Genomic DNA, 19,283 nt, shown 5'->3' on the forward strand with positions numbered 1-19,283 from the left:
AATAACAAAGATCTAGAAAAGTACTTAGTTTTGTATGAGGAAAATTTAATGAAAATAATGGTATTTTTGTAAATGACAAGAGTACACACCACTTTGTAAATAACTCAAACAACCAGAATTCAGTTTTATAGCAGTTACACATTAGTTACAACATTTACAGAAGAAGGGTATTTACACAAAATTAAAAGGATACTTTTAAGAAAGAGTTTCAAGTCATAGAAGACAGTGACATATAACAAAATTTTTATATCCGTCCTTTCTCCATGGGACACTTTATTTTCATAATCAAATAATTTAAATTTTTTTTTCAACTATTAAAATATTTCTGATTAACTTTCAGTACTTAAAAGTTTCAAACAGTACATATTTAAAGCTTCTGCAGTAAAAGGAAATATAGCAATATTGCAGGTATAAGGTTCATTTACTAAGCATTCCCTACATAAGAAAGGAACTAAAAAATTGACTTAAAATATTTACNTTTACACAAAATTAAAAGGATACTTTTAAGAAAGAGTTTCAAGTCATAGAAAACTGTGACATATAACAAAATTTTTATAATTTTCATAATCAAATAATTTAAATTCTTTTTCAACTATTAAAATATTTCTGATTAACTTTCAGTACTTAAAACTTTCAAACAGTACATATTTAAAGCTTCTGCAGTAAAAGGAAATATAGCAATATTGCAGGTATAAGGTTCATTTACTAAGCATTCCCTACATAAGAAAGGAACTAAAAAATTGACTTAAAATATTTACAAATACTAAATGTAATAATATTTATGTATTTAATAAGCTGGGGATCCCAATAAGCTTCACCGCTCATAAGTTGATTTGTTATGCTTAGTTTTCGAATTAATATAACAGGAAAAAATGGGCTAACAATTTCGCGATATTAGTATTTAAGATCGCAGTTATCTTGACTGTTAAATTGAGAAGAGAAAATTACTTCAAATCATATAACCATAAACAAATATAATTATTATGACCCAGATAAGATTTTTTCCTACAACGTTTATTGATATTATTACTTTTTTCCTGAATTTTATTAACAAAACATTTACAATAATCTTAAAATATTTTGCTTGAAAAAATAAATTAATAATATATAGTGTAAAACAAGTCAGAATTATTCATTGTTTGCAAATTTGGAAAAAGGATCAGGTGCTTAATATAGGTTTGAAAATAGGAAAGTTCCAACTATTTACTCTAGTTTGCGCAAGTATAACTTTACCTTTTTTACTTTTATTAACTTTTTTTCTTTGAGAAATTATGCTAACTCTCATTTATGTTAGCCAATTTGCACTTTTCATAACAATGTCAAATTCTTAGTGCGAAAATAACAGTCCATTATCTTACCTGTCACTGCCACTTCCACTCATCTGATGTTAAACATAACATTTGTTGCCAAACATAAGATAACATATATAAAAGCATAAAATAAATGTAAAATTTTATGTAAAGATTTAGAGAAATTCAAAGCTTTAAAAGTGTTTTTGAAAATTATTTAAGTAATTTAAGAGGAGATTAAATGCTTTATGAAGTGTTGTATACTAAGCATTTTTATAAGAAAATATCAGAAAAAATCTGGCATTATCTGTCGTTACGACGGACGACGTTATCAATTTGTTATATTATTTATCTTTGGATTGTAGGCAATTTTATAATTAGCTTGTGAAATAAATTGAAGTTTCGCCATGTTAGTTTTATAACTAGGCCATTTCCGAATTACTCTATAACAAATGGCTGAGAATGGAAGGTACATTATGGGGGGATTATTCATTCTCTTCCTTGCTTTTTCTACCCGTGAAATGCTATCAGGCAATCCTTCTAATGAAGTATCTTCAACCAAAGAAATTCCAAAAACAAGTTTTAAACATGCCTTTACTGGCCCTACATTGAAGGTTTTGTATTGGTAAGATTACTAATAATCATAATTTTATTTAATTTATTTCTCATAGAACTTCAATTATCGATGCGAAACACCTAATTTGTCTCAACCTTGAAAAATTAACTCTTTATTTACTTTTTTAAAGCCTTGTTTTAATTTTGATCATTATTATAAATTTAGCATTACATTTATTCGTGCTAATTGTTAATGCATTGAAAATTCTTTCTAATTAGTCTATAAATGTTTAAAAATGTCTGAAATTTTTTTTTTCTGGGATGGTGTAAAATCCCTAAAAAATTGTTAAATAAAGGATAATAAGTTGAAGGTAATTTAATTTGTAAATGTCTGATGTTATTAGTTGTATAACTTAACTTTTTATAAAGCGTAAAAATTAAAATGGTGGGGATATTTCTTTATTGTGGTTATATAATTACAATCATCAAGGCTCCAAACTGATTTTAAATGGGAAAAATCGAAAAAACAGAGGTTTGCTACGAGTTATACCCTTTGGGTTGGTCCCTTTTTATAATTTTTTTCTTTCAGTTTTTCGCTGGCCAATGTCTTTTCGCTCAAACTTGGAGATTGAGACATGTACGAAATCTTTCTCATCAAACATTTTTGTAAAATATGACATTTTTATAAAAGATTTCCATATCTGGTAGCTATGCCTAATTTTGTTCACAGCAAAGCTAAAAGAAATATCCCAGAAAGGGACTAACTTGATGAGTATAAACTGTAGCCAGTCCCGGGCAAATTTTTTAAACAAAAATTTAAGTACCAAAACACTTAAAGATCTTGACTATGGTAGTTGGTGTTAAAAGATTTCTTCCATCCTTAAGAGTTCTTAGTTTCTAATAATATTTTTCAGCTTTTCCTGAGGTTACAAACGTGTCTTCGAGCAGTATGCTTCAATACTTCAAGAAAAGTATCCTGGAATTACCATTCTCGGAGACACGTATCCTCCTCCTCCATTCCGCATGTATTTAGCAGGCCTGATTGGAATCTTAAAGTGGTCCATCATGGGAATGGTCTTAGCAAATTTTAATATTTTTCCTCATTTAGGATTAAATACTCCAAGAATTTTTGAATGGATGACTCAAAACAAGGTAAAAACAACTCCTTAAATGTTTGGATTTTATCTATATTAATTTCTTTATCTACAAGAAGTTCTCTCTTTTATTTTTTACAGTTATATGCTTGCTTGATGACTTTCTTTATAAGTAACACGATAGAAGGCCAACTTATTTCAACTGGAGCATTTGAAATTATTTATAATGGTAAGCATTATTATTACTTTTATTAAACTAAAATTTCAAAACTGTTATAATAAAACTGAACATCATAATTTTTACCTAATTAAATTTTAAATCGTGACATAATTTCTAATTTTTATTTACTTTATTTTAAAGTTTTTATTTCTCTAATTTGCATTAAACATCCTTCATTGTGAAAACATTTTCTTCCTTAAAACATCCAATACTTATACTTATCAATTGAAAATGCTTATCAGTAGATGCAAATTTTAGTTTGCATGTTGTAATAATTATGTCTCTTATGCCATTAACAACTTAATAACTAAATGTTTGCTTGAATTTACTATTGTATTTTTTAAGATGTGCCTGTATGGTCCAAACTTGAAACTGGTAGATTACCTGCACCTCCTGAGCTTTTTTCTATTATTGATGAGAATTCATATTTTAGCAATTCAAATCCATCTTCATTACAGTTATAGCGCTCTTACTATAAACTTAGTTTTGTAGGTAAGTAAATGTTATCATAAATCTTTATATTAAGTTGGATAATTTTGATTGAGACAACATATTTGATTAGTATTTTCCTCTATTTTATACATTGATTCCTGAATTCTCCCTCTCTATAATTACAATAAAAATCTGATTAAATGAGCACTGAATATGAGAATCTCACCCTTATGAGTAATTTGCTAGGTGTTATGTGTAAACTAATGTTAGTTAAAGAATTGAATTTGTAGTTTATTGGCACATATTAAAAAAAATAGGGAGAGGGAAAATTTAATTATTATTATCATAATTAAATTTGCTCTATTAAAAATTGTTAATTTGTGTTATTGTTGTAACAAATTAATAGTATATAAAAAAATGCAAGTAATTTTTTTTTACTTTAAAAATTTTATTGAAAAGAATGAAGAAAAAAAAATCTTTAACCTACTACAGTAGCCTCTGCTTAATGTACTCGCAGTTAATCAATTGCTTTTTGTTATCAGAATCACTTGGTGATTAACATTATTTAATGTGATCAGTGTTTTTANAAAAGAATGAAGAAAAAAAAAATCTTTAACTACAGTAGCCTCTGCTTAATGTACTCGCAGTTAATCAATTGCTTTTTGTTATCAGAATCACTTGGTCCATATTTTCTCTTCTCATTTGTATGTTAAAATAATCTCTTTCTGTGATTAACATCGTTTAATGCGATCAGTGTTTTTATTTATTTTTTCAAAAATAATTTATTTTTAAAAAAATATTCAGAAGAAATATATACTTTTTTCCTGTGTGCTATTTTTAAATTTCCGAGAACTTTCTTTTTCTTTCACCTTCCTCGTCATTCAACTACAAGTAAACAGGAGTGTTGTGATTGGCTGTTAATGCCCTTTGAGTAATGAGGCTCCCGCAGAAAAGAAGTCTTATTTGAACTGAGAACGAGTGTGTGGATGTTTTATGCCCTACTCGTTGACATAGAAATTGATATGGATACAAAAAGTGAAAAACATTAATGAAACAAAAGATTTTTGAGATTGTTATGGGAAAAAACATGAAGGGTGAAATTGAGTCACACCTTCTATGAGTGCTGAAATGAGGAATGCAATGAATGTGTTAAAAGTGGAATACTGCACCAATGGCTTTAAAAAAACATGACTACCAAAAATTTATAAATAAGTTTCTTAGGAAAAAATTTAGACAATTCATGATTTATTTTTAATTATGTATTTTTAGTTCTATTTTAAAGGAGATATATGACATAAATTTAAGGTGAATTTTTTTATTTTATTTTCAAACTTAGTATGTGTGTTGCAATTGGTAAATTTATCTAATTTAGTGAATCGTTTATTGTTATTCAAATTATTGTCCCAAGTGACAATATTAAGTGGAGACCACTGTATTGGAATCCAGGCTTTTTTTTTAAAATTAAGTATCATATCACTTTCCCTCATCTGTATGAAACATTCTCTTCTATATAATTGATGAAATAAGTTGCACATATGTGTTTATAGTTTTCATTTTAATCTTGTTTAAGTTCTATTCTATTTTTTTATTTATTTTATCTTAGTCCTTATTTAACTTCTAAATGAATATTTCAAAATATTATTTTATAAATGAAAAATTTTTTACGAGGTAAAGATACATAATTATTTAATATTCTTTGACATTATTTAAAAATTAATGCACAGCCAACTAGGTGATTTTTATCAAAATTTTTACTATCGAATATTGCAAACTATAATTTTTTTGTTTTGTTTAACAGTATTAATATTTTCCACAACATTTTGATTCAAAATGGACTCATACTCTAATGTGTTAATTTTATGTAATCATTTAATCTATATTAACTTTACAATATTTAATGTAGGAAATGGTTTTATATTTCAAACATCAAATATGTATCCACATATAATTGGGTTGCTTTTCTCCATTTATAGTTTATGGAATTAATGTTTTTGGAATACTCTTTTTAGTGAACAATTATTATGACAAAATTATTTTATTTTTCATCTAAATGTAACTGTAACTTGTAGTATTTTTTGCACATATCTTGTGAAAATTACTTAAACTTTCAGACATATGCATTAGATTGTTTTTACTTAAAGCTTTCTTAAAATTTGTAGTATAAACTTTTTTCTCTATTGTTAATTAATGAAAAAATATTACGCATTACTGACTTTTGAGGAAAGACATGTGGAAAGGATATATTTTGTGCTTTATAAAGCTAAAACTTCGTGAATTGATGGAATGACGATTGTTTTTGTATTGTAACTTCCTGTTTTTTAGTGATGACACAGCAATGCAGAAGAAATTGCAAATTATTGCAAGGGAGAAGAACTATTATCCCGTTTTGTTGAAACTTTTTGGAAATCTACTTTCTTTTAATTTTTACATCTGGAGTTCTTACCCAACCAAATTAGACACAAATTTATACATGGTTTTGACTGAAAAGATAGATAGAAATTAATTTTGATTATTTTATGATTAGTGTCTTATCATTTTAGTTCTTAAATGTCAAAAGACATGGATAGTGAATTTTTGATTTTTTTAAAATAAAAATAAATACTGCAATGTTGCCACTTTCGTTCAATAGAAGAAAATATAACAAATTTAATAAAGAATTATTCATCTGTTAATTTTTTTAAACAAGTATTTAATGCTAGAAAGACAGTTGTGGCTTTTTTGATCCTCCCCGTTGCTCTGTAACTCAGAAAATAACTCACTGAAAGTATTGTGTGTTTCTGACATTAATCATAATTTGATACAATTTCACTCTTGTTCAATTAGAAGGATTCTTGCACTTAGCAACTCTAGTGCATTTTGCAAGAAATGCACCAGAATTTCAATATTTCCATCTCTCTTTTAATTCTTTAAATTTAATAAAGATAAGAATTGAGATTTTTAATCATAAGATTTTATACATGAGGGAACACTCACTGATTGCATAATTTTTTTTATTTTTCTTTATTGCTTCAGTGCTCTTAAGTTATTAATTAAAAAAAAAACAGACTANGTTGCCACTTTCGTTCAATAGAAGAAAATATAACAAATTTAATAAAGAATTATTCATCTGTTAATTTTTTTAAACAAGTATTTAATGCTAGAAAGACAGTTGTGGCTTTTTTGATCCTCCCCGTTGCTCTGTAACTCAGAAAATAACTCACTGAAAGTATTGTGTGTTTCTGACATTAATCATAATTTGATACAATTTCACTCTTGTTCAATTAGAAGGATTCTTGCACTTAGCAACTCTAGTGCATTTTGCAAGAAGTGCACCAGAACTTCAATATTTCCATCTCTCTTTTAATTCTTTAAATTTAATAAAGATAAGAATTGAGATTTTTAATCATAAGATTTTATATATGAGGGAACACCCACTGATTGCATAAATTTTTTTATTTTTCTTTATTGCTTCAGTGCTCTTAAGTTATTAATTAAAAAAAAGAAGTGTAAAGTTAGAAACTTTTAACATTTTTGTCATTGCTTAATGATTTGAGTTAGAACAATTGAAATAAAAAATTCAATAATCTCAGATGCGTTAAATATTATGATTGTGGGTGTCCTTTTTTTATTAGAAAAATTGTTTATTGAGAAAAAGTATAATTTGTTCGATTTTTGGTGATTATGAATATTTATTTCAAGAAATACATTATGTTATCTTATTTATATGTATTAAAACTATCATGTAATATAATGTAGATTTTTTTTTTATCAGGTCTTCCTGTGTATCCAATGCTTCATGGTCAGAACATTAATGACGTCTCTTGCACAAAGCATATTCTGTCCGCAAGAAACTGATGCCTAGGATTTTGGTTTTGAAGTAAAAAGAGAAGCAGGTGGCCTGCAAATTTAAGATTTTATTTTCAGGAGATGTCTAGAGTTGTTTATTATTTGTATTGAAATATATGTTTTTGTTTATATAATCAAGAAAATCTGTCTTGAGCATTATTTATTATAATAAAATATCATTTTAAAAATAAGATTTGTTTCTTAAAAATGCTTATTATTTTCTAATTTTTGGCAAAGAAGGGTGTTACATAAATTTGTATTACTTATCTTACAATACAAGAAAGTTTGAAGTTATGTACCACTAACAATTACAGTACAGAACCCGTTATCCGGAAATCAGAAAACCGGAAAACCAAAAAACCGGAACGAAATTCGATAAATTTTCCCACAATTTTTTTAAAAACATTTTTTTTTCCTCATAGGATTTTAGGATTTTTCTTTCTTTTTTGAAAGATGTTTACCTTAACATAATTTCAGAAATAATTATTAGTGTATTACCTCATCGTTTTTTCTTATTTTTAAGATTATTTCCAAATATTTATTTTTTTTAGTTGGGTTTAACACTAAAAAAACGGCTTTTTGTAGCGATTCAGAAAACCGGAAAAATCAGTTATCCGGAATAGCGATAGTCCCGATCGTTCCGGATAATCGGTTCTCTACTGTACTTATTAATGTAAAATTAACATAAATAATTAGTAATATATTATAATAGTTAACATAAAATTTTTAAGGGGACAAACATCTTTACTTATCTCGGTAACGTAATAGACAAATGTGAAATTTATGACCGCGTAGATAAACAGATACAAAGTGGAACGTTGTCACGAACTAGAAAGATTTATCAAAGCTAAATACAGTGGATAGGACGTGTCAAAAGCATGAAGGAAACAGGACACGCCTAAGGAAATCAAGAAAGGAAAATTATATAATTGGAAAAGACCAAAGCTAAAATTGCTGGAATAGGATGAGGAAGATCTGAAAAAAAAAAAAGTTTTTGGGAGAAATGGGCATGGAACTATGGAAAGCTAAAGCCCATCAAAGGCTGTAGAGCTGGAAAAGTTATTTATTGCTAAAATTATAACACATTTTTTCCTAATGCCATACTATTTCTTCTTAGACCATCAATAGTGATTCTTGTTTTACAGATTTTTTAAAAATTGCATCCTAATAACAATCCCCAAATGTTGGATATGGCTATAATCTCACATTTTTTTACATCCTTTAATAAAAATTTGTTAATGACTCTCTATGTTATGTTGATGATCATCCTTCTTATGTTAAAGATGACATTGAATGATCGCTTATCTGTAAGTGCCACACTCAATATCAAAGTGGATCTTGATGCCATAAGTTAGATTGAGAATTGAGAAAGCTGGATATTATGCTATAATATTTTTAAACAAATAATGCAATTTAATTCTATATCATGTATATTCTAGCATACTTCGTATTGTTATAAAATATTATCATGGGTTTCAGTTTTTTTTAAATAGATTCCGTTATCCAAAAAAATTAGCAAAATGTAACTATTTTTAAAGAAAAATTTTTGTATTATCCAATATAATTTCGTTTACAGAAATAATCTGGTCTGTTTATCATTCAAACATTAATTTAAAAAAAAGTCAAGATCTCTATCTTTTTTTTTCCATCTCAAATGCAATGTGTATATTATGTGTGTGAGTGTGTCTAAGAAAAATTATTTCGGGATGAATCCAAAATTGTATCCATGCTCTATAGGTTTAGCTCTAGTTTAAATTAAAAAAAAATCAGGATTATTGAGAAAGCCTTGAGTAACACAATTTATGAAACAGTTCAATATTTAGAAAGATGCACACAATAGAAACAAAACCAGTTTTTAGAGTACTCATTTTTTTTCCTTATAAAAATATTTAAATTTTCAACAAAATATACAGAATTTGAACTCAGTTACAGAATAATAAACATAATTGAAATCATATGATAAACATAATGGAAAATTTAAATGATCATTGTTCAATATCTTATATTTAACAATTAAAACTATATCATTTACCCTAAAAATAAATAGTACATTTAAAACAAAAGTTTCTAGGCAACATATTTCAGTCAGTTCGAACTTGAAATCTTCCAGCTTTAGTGACATATTTCACTCCTTTAAATGGCTTGTATTTCTGTAAATATAGACATTCATATTAAAAAAGTGATGTTACTCTCTATATCAAAAGCAAATGTTTCTTTGAAAAGTTTTTCTTTTCACACAAATGCTGTAAAAGTTTCAAGAAAAATTATCATTTATCTATCAAAATTATTGAATTTCTAATCCAACCAACATTTTGATTAATTAATAAATTACTAAATTTGTATGGTACTATTTACCCAAAATGCTAGTACACATCAATTTCAATTATAATAATTTTCTTAATAAAAATATTCAATTTTTATATTCTTCATACTTGAAAAAATTAAAAACCAAAATTTTGATAATGCATATTAGAGATGACTATTAATCACCATATACTTCTTGAAGAAAGGTGTCATGGTTGAAAAAGAATCCTTGCTTATTTAAATTGAAACAAATGTATAGAAAATACTAATCATCAATTTGTCTCAATCAGAAAAATAATTCTACTTTTATATAATATTCTACTTTTATAAATAATTAAAACTTTTTTTTTCTAAAATTCTGTAAAATATGAATTTAGTTATATTGCCTTCTTCAGTCTTTTTTTTTTTTTTTCTTTCTGAAAGGCACAGATGTGTGCAATAAAATAAGAGTGTAGAATGAAGAGTGTACCCATTCTGTGGTACAGTTTGATAGCTTTTCAGACACCTATATTTTAGAATAAAAAGGACATTGAGTTAAAATAATACTATTTTATCGGGAATTTTTCCATTTTACCCAGAAAATAAATCTATATAAAAAACTTTTGAATCTTAAAGTATATGTTAGGACAGGAATTCCAACCTAGCACTAATCCAATATTGAGCTTTGTGAGCAAACTGAATTTTATTTCAGCATAGATTAGTTAAACAACTTTGCACAAATATATACATATATCAGATAGTCAGATTTCTAAGGAAATAATTTGATTTGATTATAAATTGTTTAACTGTCATCAATTTATCATTTTCAAACAAATCTGTAGAGTGAGATTATGCTTCAGACTAGGGTACTATGGAAAAAAAATGATGTTTTAGGTTTGCTTAGTGTTAATATTATATGTTTTTAAAGTTATTCAAAATGGCAAACATAAAATAAAAAAGGCAAACAAATGGTATTCTGATGAACTAAATTAGTGTTGCTAGGAAATTTATAAAAAAAAAAAAACATTGATATATATCTAAAAGAATCACAATATTAATTAAGAGCGAAAAAAAAACTGAAATTAATATATCTTACTTCGCCATACATGTCCAAACGGTTTACTTTTAATCCAGAAATAGCCAGCTGATTGATTGTAAACTTTACCTGAAATAAAAAAAAAATAAAGATAAAATACGATTTCTAAATTAAAAAGGAGTTGAGCATGACTTGCAAATTAACTAAATTCTTGAATAGTATTGTTAAACACTTATTGTTATCACAAAAAACAGTAATGGTATTTTTTACAAGATCGACAAATGTATACATAATAAATTTCCTATTTTACTACACAAATCAGGTAATCAGTTACTAAAAGATAACGAATATAAAGTTCAAATCAAACAAGTTTGTTTAGAAATAAGACAAACGTTTGTAACATTTTCAAAAGAGAAAGTTGATATCAGATATATTATATTTTATCAACTCACAGGCAGTTGGACTTTTTTTTAATAGATCTGTGATTCAGACGACCCCCTCCCAATCAGAAATTGTGGTATGAAAAATCATTTCCTGCCTATCTAAGTATAGATAGGCATGTGCTATCGACCAAAAATAAAAAAAATATTCTTTCTATGCACAGGACCATTTGTAGATAAAAAATGGAGTGAAAGTTTTACATGTGCACGGCCATTTGGCAGGATAATAAAATTTAAATGGATTATTTTAAGCTGTCATATATTTGCAATTTTTTTTTCCAGCAATGAGAAATAGCTTTGGCATTTATAGTTTCAGAAAAATACTATGTTAAAATTAGCATTCAAATTATATGCAACTTACAAACTATTGCTGCTATACAAGCCAAGTTTATTAGCCTTCAATACTTGAATACTTATAAAAATTAACATGTTTTTGAATTAATAACTACTTTAAACAGTTTTAAAATTAAATTCAAATATGTGTATGTCTTTAATTTTGAAAAAAACAAACAAACACGAATATGTGTTAGATTAATGAATCTAAGAATACCAAATGAACATTTATCTAAAGAGCATGGATTTGAATATGTAATGCAATAAAGTATGGAAAGAAAAAAAAAATCATTTCACTTCAAGCTCTGAACTGGATTGTATAATAATACAAGTGTAAATGAACTAATTGAGTGACAACAATGATATGAAATTGTGAAACAAATTTTTACATACAAATTATCTTATCCTGTGTTAGTCAATAGTATATTACTTAAAATATTTGCTGAGAGATGATGTCACTGCCACAGTAGTTGCTTATATAAGCAATTACTGTGGCAGTGTTGATCAACAAGTGTTGATATCAACATAATTTAAAACAAATGTAATGTAGTTTCTGTCAGTAGTATAGAATTATGATTAATGTGAAATATATACTTACGGTTATGGTGGGATTACTTTCAGGACTAGACATTCCACTTTGAAGAGAAATCTAAAAAGGAATTAAAAAATTACAGTTACGTAGTCTATAACTTTTCAAAATTTAAATAAATATTAGCACAGGTTAAATATGATATATTTGTTTAAAATATTAATGGGAAAATTTCCATACAACAATAATTTTTGTCATTCACATAAGTCTACAATTTAAAATTCGGATTGTGATGAAATTATTTCAATGTTGTTTAAAACATGGAGAAAAATACTGTCATTAATAGAAAATCATACTCCATTGCATGGAATAAAAAAAAATTATGCTCTTTTAAAACAAAGTATTTTGTTATAAGTGTACTAAAAAGGTGAAATAATTTTTGAATAAAATATCCTGAGATGAAAACATAAATGCTTGTTTTATGTTGCCGAATATAAATTATTCATATATTTTTTTAAGCAAAAATGGTGGCACAAAGTCTTTTTTTTTTTTCTTGCAGAGTTTTTTTAATTAAATGCACATGAGCAAATATTACTTAAAACATTAAAAAATCGTAACATTGATTCTATATCATGAAAAATTGAACTTATGTTGTAACTTTTCTTTATGAGTAAAAATACCTGTAAAATTACTTAAAAGCTAAAACACACTAAATTATTTTTAAATCCTAATTTTTTTAATCGGTTACATTACCCTACAAGAACACGATTAAAATAGTTTATTTAAAAGCAATCTTTGAAATTATAACACAATTTCAAATTGTAAACTTCATGATGTTTCTAAAACACAATTAAAAAAGCTTCAGTCCTCAGAAAATCTTTCTTCTCTAAAGCTAAAACTTTATATATATATATTATATACTGCCAAACGGTTAATTAAAAAATCTAGAAGAGAGAACTTTTGGTATAACATAAGAGAGGCAAATAATATCAAGAAATGGATAAAGGAAATCACAAATATTCTTTAATGGCCAAGGGACAAATCTGTTGCGACTTTTTGCCTCGCTACTGACCACGATTGCTTCGCCAGGCAATTATATGGTATAAAAATTCCTTTCAGCAACATTTGTGAAGAAGTGGATGTGAACCATTTGAGTCATTGCCTTGCACTGAATTCGGGACACTTGTTGGGAGAAATACTGTAGAGCTCCCAAGATGAATGATTCGATAGACTTACTGTAGTTTGTTTTGTTACTTTTATATCTGTTTCTTGTTTGAATTTTATAGTTTATTTTTCTGTCTACAATTGTCTTTTAATCTTCCATTGGAAATAAAAATAATATATATACTATTTCCTAAAATATCAAATTTTGACTGAAGGAAATATATCAGGTACACATATGAAAATAATACAGTCTATACCCGTCAACCTTAGTTTAAAAATGTAAAATGAATTGTAATCACTTACAGATCCCTTGATGCTTGGTCTCCTTAAAGATTCTATTCTTCCAACTTCCCAAACCATAATTTTACTCACTGGATCAAAAGTATATTTTCCTTGAGAAGGTCTCAATGTCATGTTTAGAACAGATTTTGGCATAGGAATTTCCACAACAACATTTTCTAACTATAACAAAAGAATAATGCTCACTTTATGAAAATCAAAAATAAATATTAATGTTAAGTTAATGTTAAATTTGGAATTCTTCATTAATATACTGAAACTAGAACTGCCTTTTTTAAAAAGTCTAAGAACTTTATTTGTTATCGTTAATTCGATTAAACCATTTTAAGAAAAAATTATTTTTAACTACACATTTTTATACATTACCACATTCCTAGAATTCAAAGGTTTTGGCTGTGATAATTATCTTAATTATACACGAAAAAATTACTATATGGAAATCAAACCTGTTAATCCTAGAAATTTAAAAAGCCTGTCCACTGCTTAGCATAATAAAGAAATAACAAAAAAATTTAAAAAATAAATTCACACACTTTTAAAATTTCATTTATTTAAGTGTCTTTATTACCACTAGAAATTATAGAATAATAAATTAGGCTATTGTTTTAAAACTGACTGAAAGACTCATTCAGCAATTTTTGAAAAAAAATTTCTTCTAAAACTTCTCTTGGTTTGCTTTCATAGTCAAAGTAGTTTCCTCCCAAAGTTTGTTTTGGCAAAGAAGAACAGAATTAAGTCTGGATTTTTGTTATGCAGCTGAATATTCTTTATTAACGGGTTGAAAAGCTGTGAGGAATCGATGACAGCGCAAGCTGTAACTTGGTCAATACACTAGGCAATATTTTTCTTGCTATTGACTTATATGCGATTTTGTAATGATTCTATCAAAACAATCACTTTTAAGCTTAACAGTGTGATCCTATCTCTCTCGGTTAAGGATAAAACTGAGCTTCTAGAATATAAAGTAATGAGCTCTTGTTTTCTTTTCCTAAGTCTCTATAAACACAGAAAAAGGATCAACAAAAAAAAAGGAAAAAAAAAAGGAATTGGAATTTGCTATTTTAGCATGAATTATGATATCATTGTTAAGAGAGAAGTCATTCATTTATGACCTATTAAAAGCAGTGTTATATATGTTTTTTTTTTAAATTTNCATAATAAAGAAATAACAAAAAAATTTAAAAAATAAATTCACACATTTTTAAAATTTCATTTATTTAAGTGTCTTTATTACTACTAAAAATTATAGAATAATAAATTAAGCTATTGTTTTAAAACTGACTGAGGGACTCATTCAGCAATTTTTGAAAAAAATTATAATTTTTTTTTTCCTTCTAAAACTTCTCTTGGTTTGCTTTCATAGTCAAAGTATTTTTCTCCCAAAGTTTGTCTTGGCAAAGAACAGAACTAAGTCTGGATTTTTGCTATGCAGCTGAACATTCTTTATTAACGGGTTGAAAAGCTGTGAGGAATAGATGACAGCGCAAGCTGTAACTTAGTCATTACACTAGGCAATATTTTTCTTGCCATTGACTTATATACGATTTTGTAATGATTCTATCAAAACAATCATTTTTAAGCTTAACAGTGTGATCCTATCACTCTCGGTTAAGGATAAAACTGAGTTTTTAGAATATCAAGTAATGAACTCTAGTTTTCTTTTCCTAAGCCTTTATAAACACAGAAAAAGGATCAACCAAAAAAAAAAAAAAAAAAAGGAATTTGAAGATTACTGAAATTAGCTACTTTAACATGAATTACGATATCATTGTTAAGAGAGAAGTCATTCATTTATGACCTATTAAAAGCAGTGTTATATATGTTTTTTTTTTTTTAAATTTTTATCAGACATCTAAGGAAAAAAAAGGATTCCAAATAGTAATAATAATATAGAAAAGTATTACAAAAAGTACAAAACCAAATATACACTCAATTACAAAATTGCTGATCTAGAGAAAAGACTTGGGTGATATATTCAAAGTATGTAAGGATCTGCCAACTCATGCAGTTATTAGGAAAAAAGCATGAGAAAATACTTAGTTAGTCTAAGGACCTAAGATAGGACACAAAAGTCTGAGAGTTGGCAGGTTTTGGAAACATAAATCAAAGCGAAAAACTTCAAATTCAACACAAAATCCTTTAAATAAAAAGAACTTAACGGATAGAAGTCTAATTAAAAGAGAGAAGAATATAACTAAAAGTCTTGCCAGGAAAAAATTCAATTTTGGCAAGCAAAACTAAAATTATTTATATTTTCTACACAAATGAAAATTTTTTTAAAATAAAAAGTATAAATCGAACATTATTTTAAACTAAGTAAATTTATTCATAAAAATTTATAATATTTTTAGTGCTTTTAAATACACAATAACCAAAATTCCAGATTGAGTTAGAAATACATCACATAACACAATTAAATGGCTAAAGAGCTTTGTATTTTACACATAATCTCAACTTTATGTATGAAATTGCAACTGTAATTTCAGACAGTTTAAATTTTCTGTAATCAGAATAGAGAGAGCCACAGTGGTTCAAGGGACAGAGCACTCTCCTCCCAATTAGGTGACCCAGTTTCAAATCCCACTGAAAATTGCTCTATACGGATTCTGCTCCCAACCACAGTGCTGATGTAAAATATCCTCAATGGTAGACGGATCATGGATTACGCTTTGACTTGCTCACTCTGGTGCAACAGCTACGGTGGTTGCAACAGCTTTTTTCAGCTTTCTTCAGCATTAAAAGCTTTTTTCAGTTGTTTTTTACACAGATAATAAATATCTAAATAAATTCATATTATGAATTTAAATTAGTGAATGGTCTTTGTCAAATTTTCATTAATTATTGAATTCTTAATTGGATACAATCATAAAAATATAAAAATTACTAAGCAGGTAAATTTATTAAGAAAACTGATTAGAAAATGCTCCCTCAATTTGAAATAAAGATTCAATATTAGAAATTTTAATGTCTCTTTAATAAAATAATTTTAAAAAAAGTTTCATTAACCTGCGAGAAATTATATTGAGTCAAAATAACTGTCATAAGTAAACTAGCCCGGTTCCTCAATTTACCATTTTGACAATTCCGTGCTTATTGTTTATAACTTCAATTGTTTTTAAGTAAAATAATAAGGAGATTAATCTAACTTTGAAATCATGTACAATGTTGGCACAGGTGGGTTACGTCCACCTCGATAATTAGAAAGCTCTAAAAGACGCTCTAAAGAAAAAGATTTCAGACTAATTTTTATTAATTATCATAGATTTAAATTCTTCAAAGTTAAAAACAAAAAATAAATAAAAATAATTGATCTCTTTATAGGTATTTGAGTACATTTAAGATTTTTTTGACTCAGATCAATATTAAACAGATCAATACTGATTAGTTCAATATTGATCTGATCAACAGTTCAATAAAAATTTTCCAGAAAATGCAGAAACAACAAATAGGGTAAGATATATAAGATACTTCAATTACTTTTGTACACTTAGTTAATGAGCTCCCAAATTTGACAAATATTATGAATTACTAATGAAATCTTATGATGGAAATCAGGCGAAAAAAAGATAGAATTCTGCTGATCCACGACAGTCCCCGAAAAAATTTCAAATTTCACCTTATATTTATTAAACCAATGAAATAAATGGGACATGAAAATTTTGAATTCATAGAGCTCTGATGTCATTGACTTTCTCAAAACTTTCATGGAAAATCTTAATGATTCCCAGGTTCAAAGATTGCAGTACTGACCTATATATACAACAGAGCACTAACCTCAACATCACAGTGGCGTTCAAACGACATGATCGATAAAGTGAAAGATTGACACACAAAGTTAGCATGCATCGCAATTATAACTTAAAATTGAAACCTTTAAAATTATTTTCGCATCATTCAAAAGAGGGCGAAAACAAACTTTACTCTAAATAAGGGATTTTGGAGAAAAAATAGGACCATTTTGGAGCCTGCCCTTGGGTTAACCATGAGAGGTTATTCTTTCCATGTAATGCAAATGTGAGTTACTATCAAAAAGCCCTTCCCAAGGATTAGTAACTTAAATAATACTTTTTCCAACAAATTGTAACGAAGTTAAAATTTTTGAGGAAACCTATATTGTAAAGGAATATTTAAATTATTATTATTTATAACATGAAATTTTTTTTCAGATAACAAGTCACTTATTTTTTGAAGACTAGTGCTCCCCCCCAAAAAAAAAGAAGTATTTTTACTTAGTAAACAAATGAAACTGCTAATGTGTTTGTTGTCTGATATTTTTAATAAATTAGAAAGAAATACATAAATCATTTCTACAAAAAATAACTTACTGCTTTTCCCATTGTAACTTGAGGTCCAACAATTATTTCCAACTTTGAACCACTGATGTCATGACGGATATAAAATGGCATAGCTACCATGCTGTAATAGTTAATGCTTTTCAATAAGAAACATTATGAAATTTTCAGAAATGCATTAAAATAACATCATCATTAACATTACATTGCATTATTTAACACTGTATGCATTAAAACCATATTTAGTTTTAGTCTGGGAAACAGCACCCTCTCTAGACATGGGCAGAGCCCAGGGCCCATCAGAATGTTACTTTTCACAAATTTTGCAAACATGAGATTCTGTACCTGTAAAAACCATTAGGACTCTTACAAGCATTTTCTGTATTTTACGTGAAAGGGTAGGGCTGATGAAAAAGTAGGGTGGCCAAACTGCATAATCGGAAATCTAAAATAACATTAATAATACAAAATACAAGGTTCTTTAAAAAAATAGTACTAGCGTTAGTAAGATGAAAGAAAGCTTAACAAACAATGAGTCGAGTAAAATGAAATTTTTGACTATTCAATTAGTTGTTGACGTATGCCTGTTAAGGCTGAAGGGTGAGATTATTCTTGTACTCCAGTCGCACCATCTATATCCAAGAATTAGACTTCTGCCACACCCATACGTCACGCCCGTGTATAGGGCGGACCCATTCATTCATCCACAGATTGTAATTTTGACCTGAATCAGAAAATGATCAATCTCCAGTTCAGTACCCCCAGAGGTATTGATTTGTTATGCGAACACGGAGGACTTTGTGACTCGACAGATTTAACGTGCATCAGTCACCATTTTACTACACGGGGAGTCTTCAGCCGACGGGGTTCGAACCGGTGAACTCTCGGATATGGGTCCAGCCCCCTACCGACCAGGTTATTCCAGCCCGAACATTAAATTTAAAAACAATATTTAAAATATCTCAAATACTTGTTTGGGAAAAATACTTATTCAGTCAGAGTCCTGCTAAAACAAAAATGGTCAAAGGATTTTGAAGGTCGCTATCTATGCTTGTTAGTTCATCACCTATAAACGTCTTTTGGGAAATCATTTTGTATTTCTTTGAATAATACATGAATCCTATTTGCTTGATTTAAAAACTTCTTATTAAGTACTTAATTAATCATACATAATACTTTTTTTAATAAATAAAATAAGTGCTGCAAGCATCAAAATTCTGTTCAATATTTATATCTTATCTTTCCAATTTTAATTTTTCAATATAATATAATATTGACAACAAAATCAAATTCATTGTTAAAAGAGACACTGCAGCTATACTATGCCAAACATAGAATTTTTTTTACATTTTTTTAATGGGAACAAAAATTATTGGAATTATGGAACAAAAATTACAGAACTAATTCATAATTAAAATTAAGCTGTCTGTATAAGAATTTCATGAAAATATACAGAAGACAAATGGGATTGTTTTTAAGTAAAATAATAAG

General features: G+C 27.3%; 3 protein-coding genes across 5 annotated transcripts in view; 1 reads left to right on the forward strand and 2 right to left on the reverse strand.

Moving 5' to 3' along the window:
• LOC107449010 (ubiquitin carboxyl-terminal hydrolase 11) overlaps positions 1-1,623 on the reverse strand; it is a 37,826-nt gene extending 36,203 nt beyond the window's left edge. For 2 of the 3 annotated variants that reach the window (XM_043050800.2, XM_071179874.1), the window contains exon 1: positions 1,234-1,391. In XM_043050800.2, coding sequence (XP_042906734.1) covers positions 1,234-1,285 — 52 coding nt within the window. In that variant the 5' untranslated portion in view covers positions 1,286-1,391. Of the gene's footprint in view, positions 1-1,233 lie in introns of all 3 variants that reach the window. The other variant, XM_043050840.2, reaches the window with a different exon arrangement.
• Positions 1,590-7,606, forward strand: LOC122271094 (selenoprotein T). The gene is given in 5 exon segments (XM_043051115.2): positions 1,590-1,914; positions 2,759-2,996; positions 3,080-3,167; positions 3,504-3,650; positions 7,342-7,606. Coding segments are annotated over 4 exon segments (618 nt in total). The 5' UTR covers positions 1,590-1,741; the 3' UTR covers positions 3,623-3,650; positions 7,342-7,606.
• The window catches only part of LOC107449018 (AP-3 complex subunit carmine), a gene marked incomplete in the record, with an annotated part of 19,633 nt that continues 7,689 nt past the window's right edge, over positions 7,340-19,283 (reverse strand). The window contains 5 exon segments of the mRNA XM_043051185.2: positions 7,340-9,565; positions 10,795-10,863; positions 12,106-12,156; positions 13,504-13,662; positions 17,826-17,916. Of these exon segments, the coding sequence (XP_042907119.1) occupies positions 9,497-9,565; positions 10,795-10,863; positions 12,106-12,156; positions 13,504-13,662; positions 17,826-17,916 (439 nt within the window).

This window comes from Parasteatoda tepidariorum, chromosome 4, assembly GCF_043381705.1.
Source record: "Parasteatoda tepidariorum isolate YZ-2023 chromosome 4, CAS_Ptep_4.0, whole genome shotgun sequence".
NCBI lineage: Eukaryota > Metazoa > Arthropoda > Arachnida > Araneae > Theridiidae > Parasteatoda > Parasteatoda tepidariorum.